Here is a 20,570-nt window from a genome sequence, read left to right as displayed (position 1 = left end):
ATACCCCATACGCGTTGCATTGCAATAATATCATTTGATATTTTTGAATCTTCAATGCCTTATTTGATAGAAGAAGAGTTATTGTACATGCTGGAAAAGACAAAGAGAGATTCCGTGGGGGATGATAAACAAGGAGATAAAAATAACAGGCAATTTTCGCAAGTAAAGATCAGTGGAAATGATTGAATTCAATAAATGAGCAAGTTGGAGTCAGCGATTCTCCGATGGTCCCTCCGATGCGCCAGGTCGCCAATTGGAGGAAAGAAAAAAAATAAGAAAAAGAAAAAAGAACTTGAAATCTGATCAAATCGGCAGATGCAACTAGTACTGCAGTTCACCGCTGCCAGATGCGTCGACTGCATCCAGATCCTCGTAGCTCTTCAGGCTACGGCCCTGGACGGCTTCGCGCGGCGCCATGGGACCTCCGTTGGAACCCATGGAGTCTGGGAAGGGGTTGCCGGCGGCCATGTTGGCTGCGGGGTGGCCAGCGGGAACACTAACACCAGGAGGCGGGAGACGACCACCACCATACATGCCGGGCATGCCGCGGGGAGGACTCAGTCGGCCGTTGCCGTTGAATCGGCGACGGTCATACGGGCCGGGCCGGTTGTTTCGGTTCTGGCCGCGGCGCATGGGTCCAGGCTGGTGCAGACCGCCGTCGTGTCCCATTGCGTTTGCATTCCAGCCGCCTGCGTGTGAACCCATCATGCCGGGCATGGCACCTGGAGGGAAGGTGGGCATGTTGCCATTGGGGGCGTAGGGCAGGCTGGCAAGGCTGAATCCACGAGGAGTGCCGGTGTGGCCTTGTCCACCAAGTGGGAAGTGGCCGTTGCTGTTGGCATCGGATCGGGATGGGGCAATGCGAGCTGGGTCCAAGACATAGGCATTCACTAATGCGAGCTGTGATGATTGTTAATACTTGGAATCAGTGTTGAATGGTTGCAGACTTACATCTTTCTTAATGCCTTCAAACCACTCTGCGTGGCGCTTCTCAACATGCTTGCGCCAGAAGGCTTCGGCCTTGAAAAGCTTGGTACATTCAGGCGCCTTGCACCGGTACTTGGAGTCGTCCTCCTGCTTCATGTACTTCAGAAGCTCATCCTCAAGCGCCTGATCAACAGGCTTGCCGCCGAGCTTGCTGAGATCGACATTCTCTGGCTCCAGGATCTGCAGCAATTTGTCTTCAAAGGTTTTCACCCAGTTAAAGGCACGCTGCAGTTGCTGTTCAGACTTGGAACCATGGCGCTGTCCGCGCTTCTCCTGGACAGGCGACGAGAGGTCTTCTCCTTCCTCGCTAGGTTCCTTCTTCTTGGCCGGGAACGGCTGGCCAAGAGCACTGGCTCGAGCCACTTCCTTGGCCTGAGTGGAAAGTCCGGTACGTGGACGGCGAAGGTGTCCCCCAGGACACTTACGACCAAGCTCATGGACCGAGTCACTTTCAAAGACACAGAAGAAACAGAAGTTGTAGACCCGGCGCAGGTATTCAACAACCAAGTCCAACTTCTTCTTCTTGACTGCAAGCTCCTCATCGTCCACTTCTTCCTCGTCTGGGACTTCCTTCTCTTCGCCTTCCTCAATCTCCCCTTCATCTCCTTCATCACTGTATCCGTTTCTCTGCTTCTTGGCACTAACTGGTCCAGTAGGAGGGGGCTGGAGTTCACCCTTACCGCGCATGTCGTCGACGTACTCTTCGATTTTAGTGAAACCATCCACACTGATGTTCATCTCGGAGTCCAACTTGGCAGTTAAACGTTTGGCCAGCTCGAGATCACGGTCAATTCTCTCAGGCGCGGAGAACAAATCCCAGAGAGCCTTCTTGCGCGGCTGAGCTGGGGGAACATGGATTCCCACGTGGCAAACAAAGTCACCGTGAACCGAATCATGGATGGTTTTGTCATTAACAGCCTCGAGAGCCTTCTCAGCCGGGCTAGTTGCGACACCACCGTTGGTACCATCATGGTCCATATTTTCGAACTCTTCCTCACGTCCATCTCCACGCTCCACCGTGCTGGTGTTTGCGGAAGGATGCAGCATGATCCATCCCATACGATGGAACTTCTTGGAGGGGTTGGGGTCACTGAGACTGAGCCCCTTGAAACCTCCATCTTCCTCGCCGAGATGCTCCTTGCAAAACTCCTCGATCTTGCTGCGGCTGACGTTTGGTGCAAGTGTTTTAATAAGGAGCGCAGGCTGGCCTAGAGCTTCGTCACGAAGGTCTCCGCCACGGACTGGAAGTAGGTCCAGCACCCCCATGGTCTCAGCGGTAGCCGTAGTCTCACCTTCCTCCTTTTCAACCACACCACCGGCACCGTCGCTATCGCTCTTGTATATGCCTTCAAGGGTAAAGTCTTTGAAAAGGTCACTTTCCATATCACGCTCCCACTGTTCATATGCGCCTTGTCGAACCGTCATGAGGCGAGCGCGAAGAGGATCTCTGACTTCGGGAACATAGCGTTCTTTGAACCATTCCTCGTTCCGGTGCTGCTGGACGAACAACCTAGCCAGTCGAATTTGTAGATCGACCTTGTATGTATCATAAGCTGCCTGGATTTGCGCGCGTTCCTTGTCGCGATCTTCGCGCGCCTCGCGCTCTCCCTTTACTCGACGGCCGCCGTTCTTGGCGCGCTCTTTCTCCTCATTCACAGATTCCTCCAATCTCCACCACTCGGCGAACCAATTGAATCCGACTTGGAAATCGAGTGTAAGAGGATTGGGCATAGGGTTGGTGTGGATAGGACGACTGCTACCGCCACCGCTGTCTTGTCCCGGCACATAGCGATCGATGTTTGCCACAGTTGGCGAGGGGGCACGTCGGCGATCCTCGCGCTCTCGGGCAGCATGCTCCCGAGAATTGTTGTAAAAGTCCTCGCGGTGAGAACGACGCTCCGAAGGCTCGTACCGGTCAATCACGGGCGAGCGGGAGCGCGGTCGTGCACGTCGTCGATCTTGAGAGGCTGGTCAAGAGTCAATTTCGCCCACCTCTCCGTAACAATATTCAATGATAGACTTACCGGGCGACCGACGTCTGTATGATTCCCCTGTGGCTCTTCCCGTAAAGGAATCCGATTCACGGTTCCTTCCGGGAGATCCATAACCATCGTAGGAATCCATTGTTTGAAACCTTCCGAGATAGGTAATTTTATCGCCTTCGCTGCGATCAATGTATCGATAATCCCAAGGACTGAGCCCAGGTGGATAAATCGCAAATGGGGCAGTCTGCGTTAATTGATCAGGGAGTCGGGAACCGCAGGATGAGCTAAGATTCGATATTCGTCAACATCAGACCAAGCAACTTCATAGAGCGAAATAGCGATGGTGGCGGCTGGGAAGTTCACGAGGAATAACAGAGGCAGGGGTTTAGGGCAAAGAGAGAGACAAGAACACACTGCTGCTGGCGACATGTCGGCCCTGGAACTTGGCAGGGGTTTGGAACATCTTTGCAGCAGGTGATTTCGGATAGCAAAGAGAGATTATAAAGAAGGCTGGCCAGAGCCAATGCTGTTATGCATTCAAGGAGTCATAGCCCACAAGATCCAGCAATGCGCGGCTGGCGCCACGGCTTAGGAAGAAAAGAAGATGGAGCAGGGGATTGGAAAAGCAGGGTCAGAGGAGAATGATAGAAAGAGAAGGGGCAAGGGAAAAAGCCAAAGAATAAACAGAAACCGAATTGGAGAAAGAAGAGGGCCACCTACAAGAAGCCTCGAGCGACACACGACAGTTGGTGATGATGGGAAGAAGCCGAGGAGGCGGACGAAGCTGGAGAGAGCTGGGGCGCTTGGCTGAAAGGGGTATAGCGTCACGGGGATGAAAGACTGCCGCTGATTGGTGGGTTGTCAGGAACGACAATTGCCTGCCCTAACTTGGGCAACAGTTAAATCTATAATTTTTAGCAGTGGAAGTCGGGAATAAAATGAGTAGAGGGGGGGGAAGAAAAAGATTGTTCAAGTTAAAAAATGCCAGAGCCGGGTTAGTCACTCCAATATCTCGCCGGATATCAATGAAGTATAACCTCCTGTTAACAATTGAAGATCCTGACAACTTCAACCTTGTTGATGATTTCCTTCATGGAAGTCTGCTTCGGTTTTGTGCTACTCCTTTTACTTAACCGCCTATCAAAAAATTGGATTTTTATCGGCCCCCTGATCATTCATGTTGGTTACCGGGTCACTTTTCGCTTGACTAGCGCTGGCAAACGAAGTTATACATCCTGCATGGATCCCTTGGTATGGGATAATCAAAATAACGCACACTCTTTTTGGCTGTCCTTTGGAAACATGTACATATTATATACTCTGTACTTGAGCAGAATCCAATTGCACTGTTGATATATCACACAAACACTCCTTGTAAAGCAGGTCAATAAGATTCCCAGTAATCGCTGGTCTTCTAGTTATATATGGCTAAAAGGCCTGTATTCTTTCTAGCGCAGGTAAATATAGGAAAAAGGCCTAGACGACATTCAATCTTAAAATAATATTTGTGTTAGAGTCAGATAATTGCCTAGTCATTATCAAACAAAGAAAACCGGTTTCCCTAAGGTCAACCTCCCCTCGTAAACCTGTCACTTACATATTTTGACAGAAAACGCAGTTGCATACCTAGGTAAGGTGTTTAGTCTGACACACAATCGCGGACTGAACTACAGGCTGCTCAAGACTCAACAAGAACAGGAAAAGGCGATAACAGGAGACATGATGCAGTAATATATACTATACATAATATATACTATGTATAGGTAGATATCCCCCTCAATTTCAACAGATAACACCTACAAAAGTAAGAGAGCTCAACTCGCATATCCCCAGGTCTCTCATGAGCACGATATTCCTTAGGTCCATACTAACCGCTGATTGGTTGATCAGAACCACCACGCCCGCCAAACCACATCAGCATAACACGCCACATTTTACCTACGAACGACCATGTCAGGTCTGCTCAACTCTCGCTGGGCACCCGGAACAGGGGGAAATAAACGATACCCAGCGAGTCAAAATTCTCCTCGGTATTGGCCCAACAACTCCAATCCCGGTAACAGCAGCATCCGCCCGGCGACTATCACACCCCAAGATGGCCGTTTGCTGCCGCCAGCCGAGGAATTGGCACGATTTATGAAAATTGTCGCCAGGCTGCGATGGAAACTCCCATTTTTAGCTGAAGGATACCGTCTTGCAACTCTGGAAATCGGGGAGCTCGGATCGGCGGAAGATGTCGCCCACGCTGAAATAATGTTCAAGATCGATTTCCACGAATATTATGCTCTACTAGAACGTGCCATTGTCCATTTATTGGCGGTATTCAATATCTCGGTTACATCGTCGCCTCGAGGACCACCAGATAATGGAACTGGCATCGGTCGGCCTGTTGGTATTCATCGATACCATGCCAATGTGCTAGAGGCCTTGCGGGAGCAATCAACCCCACTATCCCCGGTTCTTGGCGGTGGCCATGTCTATTTGCAATTACAAAAGGCCAAGGAACTGCGGAATAGGTGGAAAACTGCCGATTTGACCATGGAAGAGAGAGAAAAGCAAGGTGAAAGAAAAGACGTTGTTACGCTTGCTAGCTTTGATTTCGAGGGCATCATCTCGGATATCTTCGGCGGTTTAGAAGAATCGTATATTCGCGCAAAGGAGCATGTCGACAAGTGCATCCGCCCGGAGGAGGTCACTGGAGATGGGGCAAGCTCTGAGGCAGACTGGGGGTTCATGGTCGATGCCATGGATTGGGAAGCTGTATGAGAGCTGGCGAACTGCAGATTCATGGCCGTTCATCCAGTCCTCATTGAGTGGTGCTATGGATGTATATGTTGCTGGCAGTCGGTGTCAAAGTCTGACATGTGCATGTTTCAATAACCAGGTGCGGGCTTTTGTAGCCAGATCGCTATTGACACTACACCTGGCTCAATCATGCTTTGTGTCTTCCAGCTGCTGATGTCGGTGTAACTTGCAACCAACCTTTCCTCTCAATACTGTGGTCGATTGGAAGGTTCTCTGCATTTACAGGACTTTCAGTTAACCCCGGAGCACCACCGGGAAGGAATTCATTTCCTCCTTGTTCCATGTTACAATCGAAGACCACACCCAGCTTTGCCAGGTGGAAGTAAGAATATCACCACCTCTGATTCCCACCAGTTCATGTGTTGTCTTATCTGATTGTTGTCTTTTTCCATACATTCCTAGATCAATCCCATACACCCCTTTTTGTCACATACTCCATTTCTCCACCCCTGCCGTTACAAAGTCTAGACTTTGGCGGGCCAGAAAGCTCCGATATACTCATGCCCTTCTTGGCTCACACTTCCCTTGGCTTTTATCTTACAATGTGATTTCAAGGGCTTTTGAGCCTCAGTGGCCCGCATGCCGTCTACGATGGACTTAACCATTAGACATACTATTAGGATCTTATTATTGCGCAGGATTTATCAGATACATTTTTAACATTTCGAGTCCTCAATTTTGAAGCATCACATTCCTATAATATTCCTCTATATTCTTAAGATGAACACCAGCTAGCGAGATAGCGAACAACAGAAAGCATACTTGACCGAGCCACCCGACCATCACTAAACCTGTAAATTCATGGAATGTCTCAATCAGATACGAGTGTCCAAGCACTCTTAGGATATTGGGAGACTCGTAAGTTTATTTTCCTTTGTTCCTCTACCAAAGGACCCGGACCCACATGGTCATGGCTTTTTAGGAGCGAGCATATGTTGTACATATGCGCCAGTGACGATCAATGCATCTTATTTCTGGCGTTAAGATACTATAAATACCTGCACAATATATTCATGGTTTCCAAAATCTACAATCCAATTTCCATCCTGCCCTGCATCCATCGCCTTGCCAGATCCTAAGCGAACACAAAGGACCCAAGGGAAGAAAAGAAACCAAAAAACAATACTAAAATTCAAATGATATTCATAACACAAACCTGTCTTTCGAAAACCGATATCCCGCTCTGTTTTTCCAGTGATGGAGACCCTCTCTAAAAATTCCCAGCCGGAGACCCATAAACCCGCAACACGAGACACCGAAACAGAAGGAAAGTAAGAAATGGGGATGTAATAGGAGAAGAATATGAAAGATATTGCCAGGCATATTCATAATAGAAACATAAGGTGGATAGAATGGAGACAGAGATATGGAGATAGCACATCCGAAGATCGAATTTTTGGCCAATTGCTAACTGCCGAAGATTATGAGCTGGCATATCAAGCACAACCATGTGCCCTTAACCCTACATGTAATATGAGGGCCAACAGGCGGCACAATTTCGAGCAGAGTAAAGCAGAGCATGCTATCTCCAGTCTCACATATCACTTTTCACCAGGGTGAAAGTGTAGATGCTTTGAATGGTCATTCTTGTACAAGGTTTCTCCCATGAACTGAGGGAGACACCATTGAGAAGAGGATTGAGATAAAATAGGCAAGAGGGGGAATGAAGAAGAAATAAATCGTCCCAGCATAGCGAGTATAAACAGACAGACATCAGGGGAAATGGGGGTAAGATAGATCAAAACAAAAACACATCAGACAAAACACATCAGACAAAAGCATATCAGACAAAAAGCACATCAAATGGGGCATAGAGCATAGAAAGGGGGGATCCATACACATCGCTCGCTAGAGAAAAGGTCCAAGACGTCCATCCATAAAGCCGTGACGACAAAAGAAAAACAAAAAAATTCGATACCGCAAGTCACCTGGTCAAGACGAGTAGTGTTTACAGTCTTGGGGTGAACACAAATGAAGATGAGGGAAGTTAGCCGTCCTCGTCCGAGGGCTCAGCAGAGTCCCCCGAGCTTCCATCGGCGCTAGCATTGATCTTCGTTTTCTTAGAAGAGTTCATGCCATCGCCATGGACTTCACTTGACTTGCGCTTCTGTCCACCACCATTCTCAGTTGGCAATGGCTTGCTGAGATCCTCGAAGGTAACAGGCTGGCCTGTTACCTCTTCTCGCTTCTCCATAGCGGCCACTTCATCTGCAGTCAGGAAACGTCCACCAGGTCCACGCGGTCTTCGCATGGCGTGGTTGTGTCGTGACTCGTGCAGATAAGGCTTGCGACCCTTGGATGTCAAACGCAGCTGTTCCTCGAGCTTTTGTCGCGCTACGCGACGCTTCAAGATTCTATGGAACTGCTTGGCATTCACGTACAGGGGCGACTCTTCTTGGTTGCCGCCAGGTACCATGTCGGGTGAAGGCTGGTTCTGTTGTACGGGAGCCTGGGGAAGTGGGGCAGCGATGGGGGCCCGGCCGACGTGGCTCATGACGGGCTGTGCATTCTGGACGTTGGGGCTACCGACATGGCTCATGCGACGCTGAGAGAGTTGCTGGCTTGGCGGCATCTGAACCTGCGATCCCATCGGAGGCATCTGGTTTTGCATCTGCGGTGGGGATCTGGGGTCACGATCTTGCTTCATTTGCATGCTCGCCATGCGCGGCGAGGCTCGGGAACCCTGAGGCATCTGGCCGGCCATGGAGTCCTGGTGAAGGGGGTAGAACTGCCCAGATGCAGCTGCGGTGGCCATGGCGGCAGCCTGCGTCGGCGAGATGCCGTAGCCCTGAGCCATGGGCGCGGGGACACCGTAGCCTTGGGGGAAGTTCATTTGCTGGTGAACACCTCCGGGTCCATTCTGTGCTTGTTGATAATGAGGTTGCGACGGAACGATAGGGGAGCTTTGGTGGGTTGAGTGAGGTTGGATCGGTGCCTGGGCATTGGTGGGCGATGCCATCGACCCAACAGGTGCACCGGCGTTTGGTGGCCCGGTTTGATAAGGACCGGGGATGTGAGATGGAGCATGTGGATGTTGCCCGTGGGCTTGTTGATATTGAGGAGGGTACTCCATACTGGCGAGTTGTGATAGTGGATCTTGTCACACTATAGGGTGCGCCGATTCAGTGGATCGATCTGAAGAGACTTGAGATGTAGATCACCAATCAGACCAAAAGGATTTGGGATGGTAGGTCGAAATGTGTCAAAGTTGACGGCGACGTCTGTTTGGTAGATGTAAAGCGATATCGCAAAGCGCGCGGAATGAGGGACAGAGTCACCACAAGTACTGGGGTAGGCGACCGATGATTCGATGGATAGTCTGCAGGCTCGGGGATTCGCGTCAGCAAAGCGCATCGCCGAGCGGTCACTGGATTGGCGGGTGGGGGTATGGGGAACCAAAATAACACAACAGGGACCAGGCACGTACCTTAAATCGTTGGCGCGTGTGAGCCAATATTGTGTTTCGTCAGAAACTCTCAACCTCTGAGAATAATCTTGAATGGCTTGCGGAGGGTTTTGGCTCTTTTGTGCAAATTTCTTTACGCCCACTGTCGGGTGTAACGTGGTTGGGCTGTGATGCAGCGCCGGGGGGGGTACCTCAACTAGATGTCGGCTTGATGCGCTGTCAAAACAGACCTGATGATAGCAGGTGTGGAGGCTACGCAGTATAAATCAAGCACGGTCGGCAGGCTACCTCAGGCAATTCTGGGACTTGCTCTGCCACGTCCAGCGTAGAATCCAGGCAGTGCTGACAACCTTCGACTTGCGACAGATAACGCCTGGGCGTTGATGTCAGAATGCGCCCTCAAGTCTCCACGCACCGACACTATGGGGCCAGTATTAGCATTTATCTAGCCAATCATTGCGATGAATCAACGACCAATGCGCTGTCAATACAGAAGGTTGAAGTGGAGGGGGAGGGTTTGGAATCCGGGGCGGGTTAGACCGGTCAGAGGGAAGAAAATGTATGCGTTGGCAAGGGAGTTGCAGGGAACCTACCTTGTCGATCGACTTCTGCAGAGCAGAAAAAGTGAAGATTTGCGATAGTTTTAAAGCCCAAGCTAAGAAATCACTCGCAACTATATGTCATATGTTAGATGCAACTGGATACCCAGGGAAGATGTAAATGCTAAACGCGTGCAGATTGGATGAAAAAAAATATGAAACGCATAGGTGAAGTAGAAAGAACCAATAAGGGAATAGCAAGGATATGTAAGTTGGGTGTGTTTTGGTTTAGCACGCGTTGTTTTGCCACGAGATGAGCAGAGCGCGCGCAACGTGGGAGAGCTTAGTACCTTAATCAGGATGATAATCTCCGGACTTTCCAATCCCAAGCAATCAAGGGATCCCAGGGTAGAAGATGATTTGACCAGAGAGAGAGAGGGGGGGGAAAGGGAATCGTGCCAACGAGAGGGCGGTGATTCTGTGGGAGCCACTGATGTCAAGCCGGGCAGTTCCGTATAGAACCGGCAGTACACAGTACAGACACAGTACAGGTATATAAGGATACAGTTGTAGAAAATGGGTAGAAAATGGGTTAAAAAACGGGAATAAAAGGGAATCAAACAGTTAAACGGAACATGTATTTACCCCAGCAAAATGTCAAGATGAAAGTCAACAAAGAAAAGTAGAAAAGATCAAGCAAAAAAAGCATACAAAATGTATTCAAATTCGAATGTATAACTTACCCCAGTTTGAATATCACCAATAGCAGAGGAATGACCTTATGCAAGGCAGGGTTTCACCAATAATGTAAAGTAATTGGAGGATGAACTGGAGAGTGCGGGCAACCAACGAGAAGAGGCAGAGGGAAGAAAGGCGAGGAAAAAGGGCGGATGGGGCAGTTTTGTAGGAGATTGACTGGCTGCCGACAGAGAGACCGCCTTACTCCCCGCTGGTGAGGCCGCCTTTTCTGCGATATTACAACAAATTACAGGTAAGTATCCATTATTACTGGTTCATTGGCCCTCATAGCCGCCCAACTGGCCCCCAATCGTATCTATATGACAATACTGTAATAAAACAAATCCGGTCGTCCCGAGCTCTTGTGTGTGACCCGAGACTTATGACGCACCCTTTTCCTTTAATAGTTCAACTTCATATTCAACTTCATATTCATTCCTTCTATTTCTTTAACTTCATTTTGTTATAGATCTACTAATATCCTCAATCCCCTTCAGATCTTAGACCCTTGAAACCCAACCCGAGCATTGAATACGCCGCCGCTGCATGTCTGCCCACGTTATCACTCGCCTCATTTTAATAATCGCCTCATTTCTTTTTTGGCCCTATTTCGTCAGCTTGACTTTGGCTCATGATTATCACTTCGGATACCCAAAGGGATATGCTCTATTTTACTTTGCTTTTTTCTCACGGTGGACACTGCGTACTTCGGCTGTGTGCCCTATTTAGGGAAGTCTCCTCCACCTAATGTCCCATCCCATATTCATAAACCCCGGCTTCGAAGTTCATGCACGATGAACTCCGGAAAGAACAAAAGCTCCACAGAAGGGTTTATTTCAGTATGGTCCACGGAGTACTGTTCACGGCACTCAGGTCTTCACGGCAGTGTGATGAGATCTGTGGCGATGAAATCATCTCCCCGGGCGGCAATATTGTAATCCAGACGAGAGTGACAGCTTGGCACACAAGACCTCCATCTGGTAAGTCTGAGTATCACTATGTAGATGTCTGCTGAAAAACACGAGGTCGACCCATGTACTCACTTGGCGCATTGAAGTGTTTGTTTCAGCTCATGACGCAGTCCAATTGACCGATACATGTGCAAAATACGGAGACCGTTGTTATATTGGACTGTTACTATTATTGAACATCCAAACTGGCGGTCGAAACATTTCTGCTCACCGTAGATTTATCTCCGAAAGATCCCCACCTCGCATTGTCTCGGATATATGTTCCTATAAATTGCCTCCCAAGCTCAATCACCAGACAATTCAAAAGAAAAATGCAAAGAAAAATGCCATACTCTTATACTTCTATAATTTATATACTCCCGGGTTAATCCCCACGTGCATTCTAGTCAAATTTAGTAGCTTCCCATGGGCCATTCAGCGCAGGCGGTAATCCCGATTCGCAGAGACCGATGGGTCCGATCTCCGGATGAAACACCCCACGTGTGAGAAGCTTGACCGCTTGACTTCGGACCTTCAACTTCGAGTTTCTATTTGTACAGATTTTTCATGTACATATAGAATAGAATGTTCATGTGTTATTGATAACCCTCCGTTTGGTCCCTGGATTTCGTTTGATTGCGATATTCGAGACATTGGTGCCATAGCAACCTGCATTCTCTGAAATATATATAGTAGTCACATACAACAACCAGGATTGAAATAATAATTGCCGCGCAAATTTGCAAAGATTATACAATAACAAGCCAGCTATTCCCCATTAAATCTAATACTAGGCACAGGAAATAAAAAAGTGTCCCTTGTTTTGAGAAAGTACACCCAAGTGTGGCGTCGTATCATTCTGAGACTTTGACCTTATCTTAAGTGGCCGGATTACTTGGTATAATGTACGCCAGTTTCGTATAGATACTAGACAGAGCTGATGGGCGCCCAACATAAAGTAAGAGTAGGAGCTGTTGGCTTACTGACACGCGATAAATATAGACTACCAACGCGCTTACGATATATACCAGGGATGCCGATCACAACAATAATTCAACAGTGGCTACATCCAAAAGCAAAAAGCCATCCCCGCCAAAGTTCGCTTACAACATACGTGTACTCCGTACTTGTTTATCCTATTATCCAGTGAAGTGTCCAACTTTTATGACCATAGTATCACTTCGACACCTTGGTCCCGTTCTCCATCACATAGACCTTCTGGATTACTGGTTTTTTGATCAGCCTCAAGGCCCTCAAGAAACCGAGGATCTTCTCCGTAAAAGAACCTGCGAGGCTTTTGTCAATAACAATAGATGATGAACAGATTGGGAGGGTGGTTAATATGTGGTCGGGTTGCGTGGTATAGTTTGAGCCAGTTTTCTGTATTCTCAGTATTGCAATAACCAGATTTAGGCAGTTTTGGATGTCTAAATAGCCAGATATTGTTAGTGAGCGCAATGAAAAGGTGCACTTCAAATATCTACCTGCGACGGTTATAGAGCACAGCGAATATTATCAACATGATCGTGAGAGGGATCCCCAGCCCAATAGAAAGGCCAACTGCTAGGCCCACGTTATCTGTCATTTTTAAGATTTGTGAAAGTTTGCAATTTTGGGATGAAAGTAGTGTTCTGAATACTTTGATTTGACTCGGGCTAGGGCGATATGAGAGTAGCTTTAATATGATCGAGAAGAAGAAGAAGAAGAAGAAGAAGAAGAGTATACGAGATCATGCCGCGAAGAAAAAAGAAGAATCGATGATATCACATTCAAAAAGTATAGAAAGACGAAGCCGCGTCCGAATCGGGATTTGTGTCCCGGAACGTCTAGGTTAGAGCGATTATGGTATAGCCAATATAGCCCTGGAGTCTAGCCAAGCTCATCTAGCTACATTGTTCTCATAGAAAATTAGAATGCGCAAAATTAGAAGACGGGATATATTGAAGGTGGAAACACTGTCCTTTTAGGCGGGAACATTGAGAGCAATTAAATATTAGCTGACTGAATCTAATAGACGTAGCTACGCAGCTACTTAGCCAAGTAACCAAGCGAATAATCCCTCACCCCAAGCTTTATCGTGTATTCTCATAACCCACCACTCACTGATAACTTCCATTATGAGCCAAACATCCAATTTGTGTGGTGATGGTGTCATTTCGTGGGTGTGTTGTTCATGACATAGATCTCTGGAACAGCCTGTTTCTTTTTTAAACCTAGGGCTTCGAAAAGATCGCAGACCTTCTCAGTGAGAGTTTCTGATGAAAAGTCCGTTAGTCAGAATATAACCATAAATAACATGAATTTGCGGAGTTTTTACTGCGCCGTGTCGCATTGTGTATTTTGATATAGTTCTGAGCTTCCTCATTACTCATGTGTTGCGGTATATATGGATATCTAGTGGAATATAGCGTGTTAGCCGTTTCTATCAGGCGGGAGTCCGTGTGAACTATACCTGCGACGAATCCACATGGCACACAAGAAAACCACAGCTATAGTTAGAGGGATGCCGAGGCCAAGAGGAAGCCCAATAGCAAGTCCCCGGTTGATAGCTGGTGGAGTGTTGTTGAAACCGTTGTCAACCTTTGTAGAAAGGGCCCTGTACTTCGCGTTCATAGTATCCACCTCTGCGCCGAGGATGTTACGAAACTTGGAAGGTAGAGCCCCAACGTCTGACTTCCAGTGAATGCTATCTGCAATATTTTGATCGATTTTCGTAGAAAGAGCAGTAATATCGGCGCGCAAGCGACCGTTTTCTGCGCTAACATCATCAATCTTTTTAGAAAGAGGTTGGACATCTGCGCTCGATCCTGTGTTTTGTGAATGGTTGTCTTGGTTTATCCTCGTATTGATAGCTTTGATTTCATTGTCCAATCCCTCGCACCATGACCACAGCTTCTCGAGTAGCTGGTCTTGGCTATACTTGATTCCATCAACCTCATATGAGGAGAATGAACCACCCATCTTGTAGTGAAAGGACCGACGTGGGAATTCAAAAGTTGGCGCAGAATGTCAGATAATACCTGACAAGACGAACCTGGAAGGACGGGCATATATCTTAGTGAGATCATCATGAACATTTACATATCACAGAAGAAAACTTAGAAGGCATCCAAATATGACCTGGGTAACTCTATTCTCCCCTACGTCGATGTAAACTGAGCTAAAGAAGTATGAGGTAGTATGTGTTGGGCCAAAGTGTAGCCAACACAATAGCACTCAGCACATCCATAGTTATAACACAGTTACCCAATAACTATCAGTATATCCCCTAATAGACATGGAGACACTTGGGATTGTTTATTCTTGAGCCCCTTACACTCCACGGGTTGCGGTGGAGCGCTTACTCATCATCACCCCCCGGACCAAAGTGGCTTTTCCGCATTGTTGACTCGACCAAAATCGCATTTTGTTTTCCTTTGTGCCTCGAGAAAACCGAATCTGTGGCTGGTTTTCCTTGGTGGCAGACTTTTAACGCTGCAAGATCCAGACTCCCCGCATATCGGCAAACATCCCCCACAAAAAAAACATTCCAGACGCGCAACATCAAATATTGGACCGATACATGACGTCTTTGTTGACATCCGTTTCGAATATCGCTACGAACCACTCCCAGACGACCATAAGCCATTTAGTCACACTTGACTCCGCTCTCATTCCCCTGCGACAGACCTTCAAGCCGCGCTCCTTGCGGAGTTCGCGCATCGGTGTACCCCTGTCACCACTTGCATCCCACGTCCGGACTCCGGTTTTCATACACGTCCATTGTTGACGAACATCCCCCGTGCATGGGTTAGAGAGCAAAGATGGCTCCAGGCGGCGGTGGAAATATTAAGGTGGTGGTGCGGGTGCGGCCTTTCAATAGTCGAGGTGAGCTGATATCGAGGGAGGGGCTCTCCCTTGGACCTTAGGCTAACTAGGCTGTCTTTATACAGAGATCGAGCGAGGTGCAAAATGTATCGTGTCGATGAAAGGCAACCAGACCGTACTCACTCCACCACCTGGCGCAGAGGACAAATCACGGAAGGGTGGGAAGGGTGCCACTGAAGGGAACAAGGTGTTTGCCTTTGACCGATCATATTGGTCCTTCGATAAGAAATCATCAAACTTCGCCGACCAAAATGACCTCTTCGATGATCTGGGTTCTCCGCTTCTGGACAATGCCTTTGGGGGTTACAACAATTGTATCTTCGCTTATGGCCAGACCGGTTCGGGAAAATCATACTCCATGATGGGTTATGGCAAGGAACACGGTGTGATCCCGCGGATTTGCCAGTCGATGTTTGAGCGCATAACTGCGATCCAAACGGACAAGTTACTCAATTGCACCGTTGAGGTGTCATACCTCGAAATCTACAACGAGCGGGTACGCGATTTGCTCAACCCGTCAAACAAAGGCAACCTGAAAGTTCGTGAGCATCCTTCAACGGGTCCTTATGTCGAGGATCTAGCGAAACTTGTCGTCGGATCTTTCGAAGAAATCGAGAGCCTGATGGACGAGGGCAACAAAGCCCGAACGGTTGCCGCGACTAACATGAACGAAACCTCCAGTCGATCACATGCCGTTTTCACCTTGACTCTGACACAAAAGAGACACGATAAAGAAACTTCGATGGATACCGAGAAGGTGTCGAAAATCAGTTTGGTTGATTTGGCTGGTTCAGAAAGAGCCAACTCGACTGGAGCCACCGGCGCGCGATTGAAGGAGGGTGCGGAGATCAATCGCTCATTGTCAACGCTTGGTCGTGTCATTGCTGCACTCGCCGATGTCTCTGCTGGCAAGACCTTGGCCGGCAAGAAGAAGAATGCATCCATGGTACCATATCGTGATTCAATTCTAACATGGTTGCTGAAGGATTCTCTGGGCGGAAATTCCATGACCTCCATGATTGCAGCAATTTCTCCTGCAGATATTAACTTTGACGAAACCCTTGGTACTCTGCGGTACGCCGACTCAGCGAAACGAATCAAGAACCACGCTGTTGTGAACGAAGATCCAAATGCACGCATGATTCGTGAACTCAAGGAGGAACTGGCACAGCTCCGATCAAAACTTGGAGGCGGAGTCGGACCGGGAGGAGTACCTGGTGCCATAGGTGGTGTTCCCCAGGAGTACTATCCCCCGGATACACCGCTGGAGAAACAGATGGTCTCCATCCAACAGCCGGATGGAAGTGTCACTCAGGTCAGCAAAGCGGAGATTGTAGAACAGCTCAACCAGAGTGAAAAGCTTTACAAAGACCTTAACCAGACTTGGGAAGAGAAGCTGCAGAATACAGAGCTTATCCATAAGGAGCGTGAAGCAGCTTTGGAGGAATTGGGAATCAACATCGAAAAGGGCTTCATTGGGATGAGCACACCGAAGAAAATGCCCCATTTGGTTAACCTCAGCGACGATCCCCTTCTTGCGGAATGTTTGGTCTACAACATCAAACCTGGCACCACCACGGTTGGTCATATGGATCAAAATCAAACCGTCGAGATCCGATTGAATGGATCTAAGATCCTTGAGAAGCACTGCACTTTTGAGAATGCGGATAATGTTGTGACCATTGTACCCGCCGAAGGTGCCGCCATCATGGTGAACGGCATGCGGGTGGACAAGCCCACACGCCTCAAGAGTGGTTTCCGAATTATCCTTGGCGATTTTCATATTTTCCGTTTCAACCACCCCCAAGAGGCCAGAGCCGAACGGGTCGAGCAGAGCTTACTACGGCATTCAGTCACTACAAGCCAGCTTGGGTCGCCAGCGCCAAACAAAACCCATGATCGGAATCTGAGCAAGGCAGGATCTGACTTCGATGGCGATTCAACCAGGGCAGATTCACCCATGCCTTCACAGCGTAGTCGTGAGTCAGACTGGTTCTTAGCACGCAGAGAAGCTGTCAGTGCTATGGTTGGAACTGACCAGATCTCCAATTTACCTGATGATGAACTGGACACACTGTTGGAGGATGTGCAGAAGGTTCGAGCTGGACGGCGTGGACTTCCGGAAGATGAAGATTCCGACTCTATCAGCTCCTTCCCGATTCGGGACAAGTACATGTCCAACGGGACCCTCGACAACTTTTCTTTAGACACCGCTATAACCATGCCAAGCACGCCGCGACAGAATGACGATGATGAAGTTAATGGTGTCGCATCACTCAACCAGGCTCGTCAAGATATGCAGCGGCAGCTGGATCGCCGCAAGGAAGAGTTCCAAGAAAAACTCAAAACCGTGGAGGCTTCTGATCCAAACTCACCGGAGCTACGCACCGAGAAAGAGCGAATGGAGTACGCACTGCGGACAGCCAAGGAGGAATTCGAAGAGCAGTTGCGCAAACAAAAGGAGACATTTGAAACCCATATCCGAGATATGGGCCAGCCGGTTCCTCAAATCTTCGAAAATGGCTTCCCGAAATTGGATGAACGTGAACTCGAGGTCGCGCGCTCAGTGTACAGGCATTGGTCGCAGCGAAATTACGTCCGAATGGCCGAGAAGATTTTGCAACATGCCTCCCTTCTGAAAGAAGCACAGATCATGAGCCATATCATGGACAAGCATGTGGTTTTCCAGTTTGCCATTGTCGACCATGGCCACAACATGGAATCGTCTTATGATCTCGTACTGAACGGAATTTCCGGCGATGAAGACATCCTGCTTGACGAGGCCAAGAAGCCTTGTGTCGGTGTTCGAGTCATCGACTTCAAGCAATGCGTGATTCACTTGTGGTCAATCGAAAAGCTCCAGCGTCGCGTCCAAGCTATGCGGCAATTGCACCAATACATTGACCGTCCCGACTACATCCAACACTTCAAACTCGACAACCCATTCTCTGAACCTTGCTCACCCCAATATTCTCTCATCGGCGATGCCGATATCCCCTTAACGGCTGTTTTTGAAACCCGTGTACAAGACTTTTCTGTTGAGATAACCTCGCCATATACCCAGAGTGTCATCGGAATCGTTCGTCTCTCCCTCGAGCCATCCTCTGCGCAGGCGCCCTCTTCAACCCTCAAATTTAATGTTGTCATGCGGGACATGATTGGGTTCGCAGAGTGGGAAGGTTCTGATGTACATGCGCAGTTATTTGTCCCTGGTATCTCAGAGGAAGGAGGCGCAACTACAACTCAAATGATCAAAGGATTTGAGGACGGCCCGGTTCGGTTTGAAAGTGTGCACAGCATGAGCTTGCCGCTGTCAAGTCCACGGACAGCCGCATTGAAGGTCTGTGTTTATGCTGGTGTGACATCTGTTCATCTTGACAAGCTTCTTAGTTGGGATGATATGCGCGACTCAGCGGACCTGCCGCAGAAGCGAACTGCTCCTCGAATCGCGGAATCGGAATTTTTCTCCGAAGAACGTCATGATGTCTTTGCGAGAATTCAAATACTCGAAATGGCAGAATCTGGCGAATACCTCCCCGTGGAGGTTGTTCAGAGCAGCAGTCTCGATGCCGGGACATCTCAGCTTCATCAAGGATTGCAGCGCCGCATCTCGGTCAACATCACGTACAGCTCAACGGAAAGTCTTCCGTGGGATGATATCAACAACATCCGCGTTGGTTCCGTCCGCCTCCTCGATCCCTGGGGCAAGATCCCAGATCAGGACTTCCAGACTCCGGACGTCCCCTTGAAGTTTGTTCAAGAACCAACGGTCAGGGATAATGCCGATGGAACCTCTCATGTCACAATTGTCGGCCAGTGGGATTCAAGTTTACATGGATCTCTTTTACTTGACCGAGTGACGGCAGAAAAATATCGGGTCCAAGTGACTGTTCGTTGGGATCTTGTGTCCAGTCGTTTACAGAACCCAGTTGTTTTCGAGGCAGACCAGACAATCCAGATCCAAGGCCGTACCTATGTCCGCCAGCAGTCGATGTTCAAGCAATTCTGGAACTCGATTCGTGTTGTGCACTCGACGACTCGCATGTACTCGTTGGTTATTCGTCCCATTTCGGCTAAGCGTGCTGCTGATCTGTGGCGTATGAACACCCAAAATGACTACGTGAAAGGCGAGGAACTCTTGAACACTTGGGCTCCTCGAAAGGTTTCTCTGGTACGTGACTACATTGCCAACCGCAAACGCCGGCAGCGTGCTGCAGAGCTTCATGCCGCCCGAGGCGCTCTCAGCGCGGGCTGTCTCATTCCCTCGCTGGCTCGTAGTGGAAGGTCAACTCCAATGCGTGGCACAGAGCTCAACGAGCGCAAATCCAAACTTCTACGGAAGTACCTTGATCTGTGGTCGCTCAAGCAGGACCCAACAGAGGCGATCCTTATCCGGACTAATACCGAACCCCCTTCAGACGGAGCGGCGCACATGAAAAATTCGGATACCAACGGCCTCTCTGACAAACTTTCCCTCAAGCCTCGCTTCATAGCCACCATCCAAACTCTCCCCAAAGCCCCCGATGCCTTAAAAACGGGATACGTGCTTACACCCGATGATACCAACAACGTTTGGGTGCGTCGTTTCGTGGAGCTCCGCCGGCCGTACCTCCACATCTACTCGGTCCCAGAGGGAGACGAGATCAACGCCATCAACCTCCGCAATGCGCGTGTCGACCATGCGCCCGACTTTGCAAGACTACTGGACGGTTCAGGAGCTGGATCCGACCGTTCGATGTCCGCCAAGGGACGGCCGAATGTGTTTGCAGTCTATGGAACCCAGAACACCTTCCTCTTTGCCACTCGCACCGAGGCACAAAAGGTGGAATGGATCTTGAAGATAGACGAGAGCTACTTCAACAGCAACAGCCCCAGAGCCCCCGCGAATGGCGACTAAAAATTCTTTTGGAATTTCCGACTCGTCGCGACATGCTTGTGGACAAGCTTGAGCTTTTGGGCTTCGTCTGCTTCATGTCTTATGATACTACGGGTCTAAGTCTACATTTACCTTACATTCTAGTTTATTCTTTCGTTTCGCATTTCCTTTCATGACCTGTTGAGATACCCCTTGAATATATCGACTCGCTATGGCACTCTCCCTCTTATGTACATAATAATCCGATATTGTTGGGACTGTAGATTCGACTGTGCACAGTTTCTTTTTGGTAGCTTTGATGTAGTTTGGCCTGCATTTCTACATGATAGATCTAGATCCTACATACAGTTCATCTAACGATGTAGATAAAATCAGCCCTAGAGCCTGCCTCTCATTAATTACCGACTATAATTAGAA

At 48.7% G+C, this 20,570-nt stretch overlaps 5 protein-coding genes across 5 annotated transcripts; 2 read left to right on the top strand and 3 right to left on the bottom strand.

Annotated features, from left to right (window-relative positions):
* Positions 1–321: 321 nt before the first annotated feature.
* Positions 322–3,111, bottom strand: N7517_003701 (putative arsenite resistance protein Ars2; the record flags this gene model as incomplete). Its single annotated transcript, XM_056721431.1, has 3 exons — positions 322–900; positions 952–2,954; positions 3,012–3,111. The coding sequence occupies 3 exons, from the start codon at positions 3,109–3,111 to the stop codon at positions 322–324; spliced, it is 2,682 nt and encodes an 893-aa protein (XP_056577681.1).
* Positions 3,112–4,922: 1,811 nt separating this feature from the next.
* N7517_003700 (uncharacterized protein) lies at positions 4,923–5,738 on the top strand (the record flags this gene model as incomplete). The annotated part of the gene is made up of 1 exon (XM_056721430.1): positions 4,923–5,738. The coding sequence occupies one exon, from the start codon at positions 4,923–4,925 to the stop codon at positions 5,736–5,738; it is 816 nt and encodes a 271-aa protein (XP_056577680.1).
* A 2,026-nt stretch (positions 5,739–7,764) lies between these two features.
* On the bottom strand, positions 7,765–8,850 carry hapB (CCAAT-binding transcription factor subunit HAPB; the record flags this gene model as incomplete). The annotated part of the gene is made up of 1 exon (XM_056721429.1): positions 7,765–8,850. The coding sequence occupies one exon, from the start codon at positions 8,848–8,850 to the stop codon at positions 7,765–7,767; it is 1,086 nt and encodes a 361-aa protein (XP_056577679.1).
* A 4,711-nt stretch (positions 8,851–13,561) lies between these two features.
* N7517_003698 (uncharacterized protein) lies at positions 13,562–14,371 on the bottom strand (the record flags this gene model as incomplete). Its single annotated transcript, XM_056721428.1, has 3 exons — positions 13,562–13,665; positions 13,728–13,804; positions 13,863–14,371. 3 exons carry the CDS (start codon positions 14,369–14,371, stop codon positions 13,562–13,564), a joined length of 690 nt encoding a protein of 229 aa, XP_056577678.1.
* Positions 14,372–15,213: 842 nt separating this feature from the next.
* N7517_003697 (kinesin-3 motor protein uncA) lies at positions 15,214–20,174 on the top strand (the record flags this gene model as incomplete). The annotated part of the gene is made up of 2 exons (XM_056721427.1): positions 15,214–15,277; positions 15,343–20,174. 2 exons carry the CDS (start codon positions 15,214–15,216, stop codon positions 20,172–20,174), a joined length of 4,896 nt encoding a protein of 1,631 aa, XP_056577677.1.
* Between the last annotated feature and the right edge of the window lie 396 nt (positions 20,175–20,570).

The sequence above is a fragment of the Penicillium concentricum genome (genome assembly GCF_028827145.1).
Source record: "Penicillium concentricum strain IBT 3081 chromosome Unknown utg000002l_segment0_segment0, whole genome shotgun sequence".
Taxonomy (NCBI): Eukaryota; Fungi; Ascomycota; class Eurotiomycetes; order Eurotiales; family Aspergillaceae; genus Penicillium; species Penicillium concentricum.
Note: the sequence above shows the minus strand (reverse complement) of the source record. Positions and strands in the feature narration are given on the sequence as shown.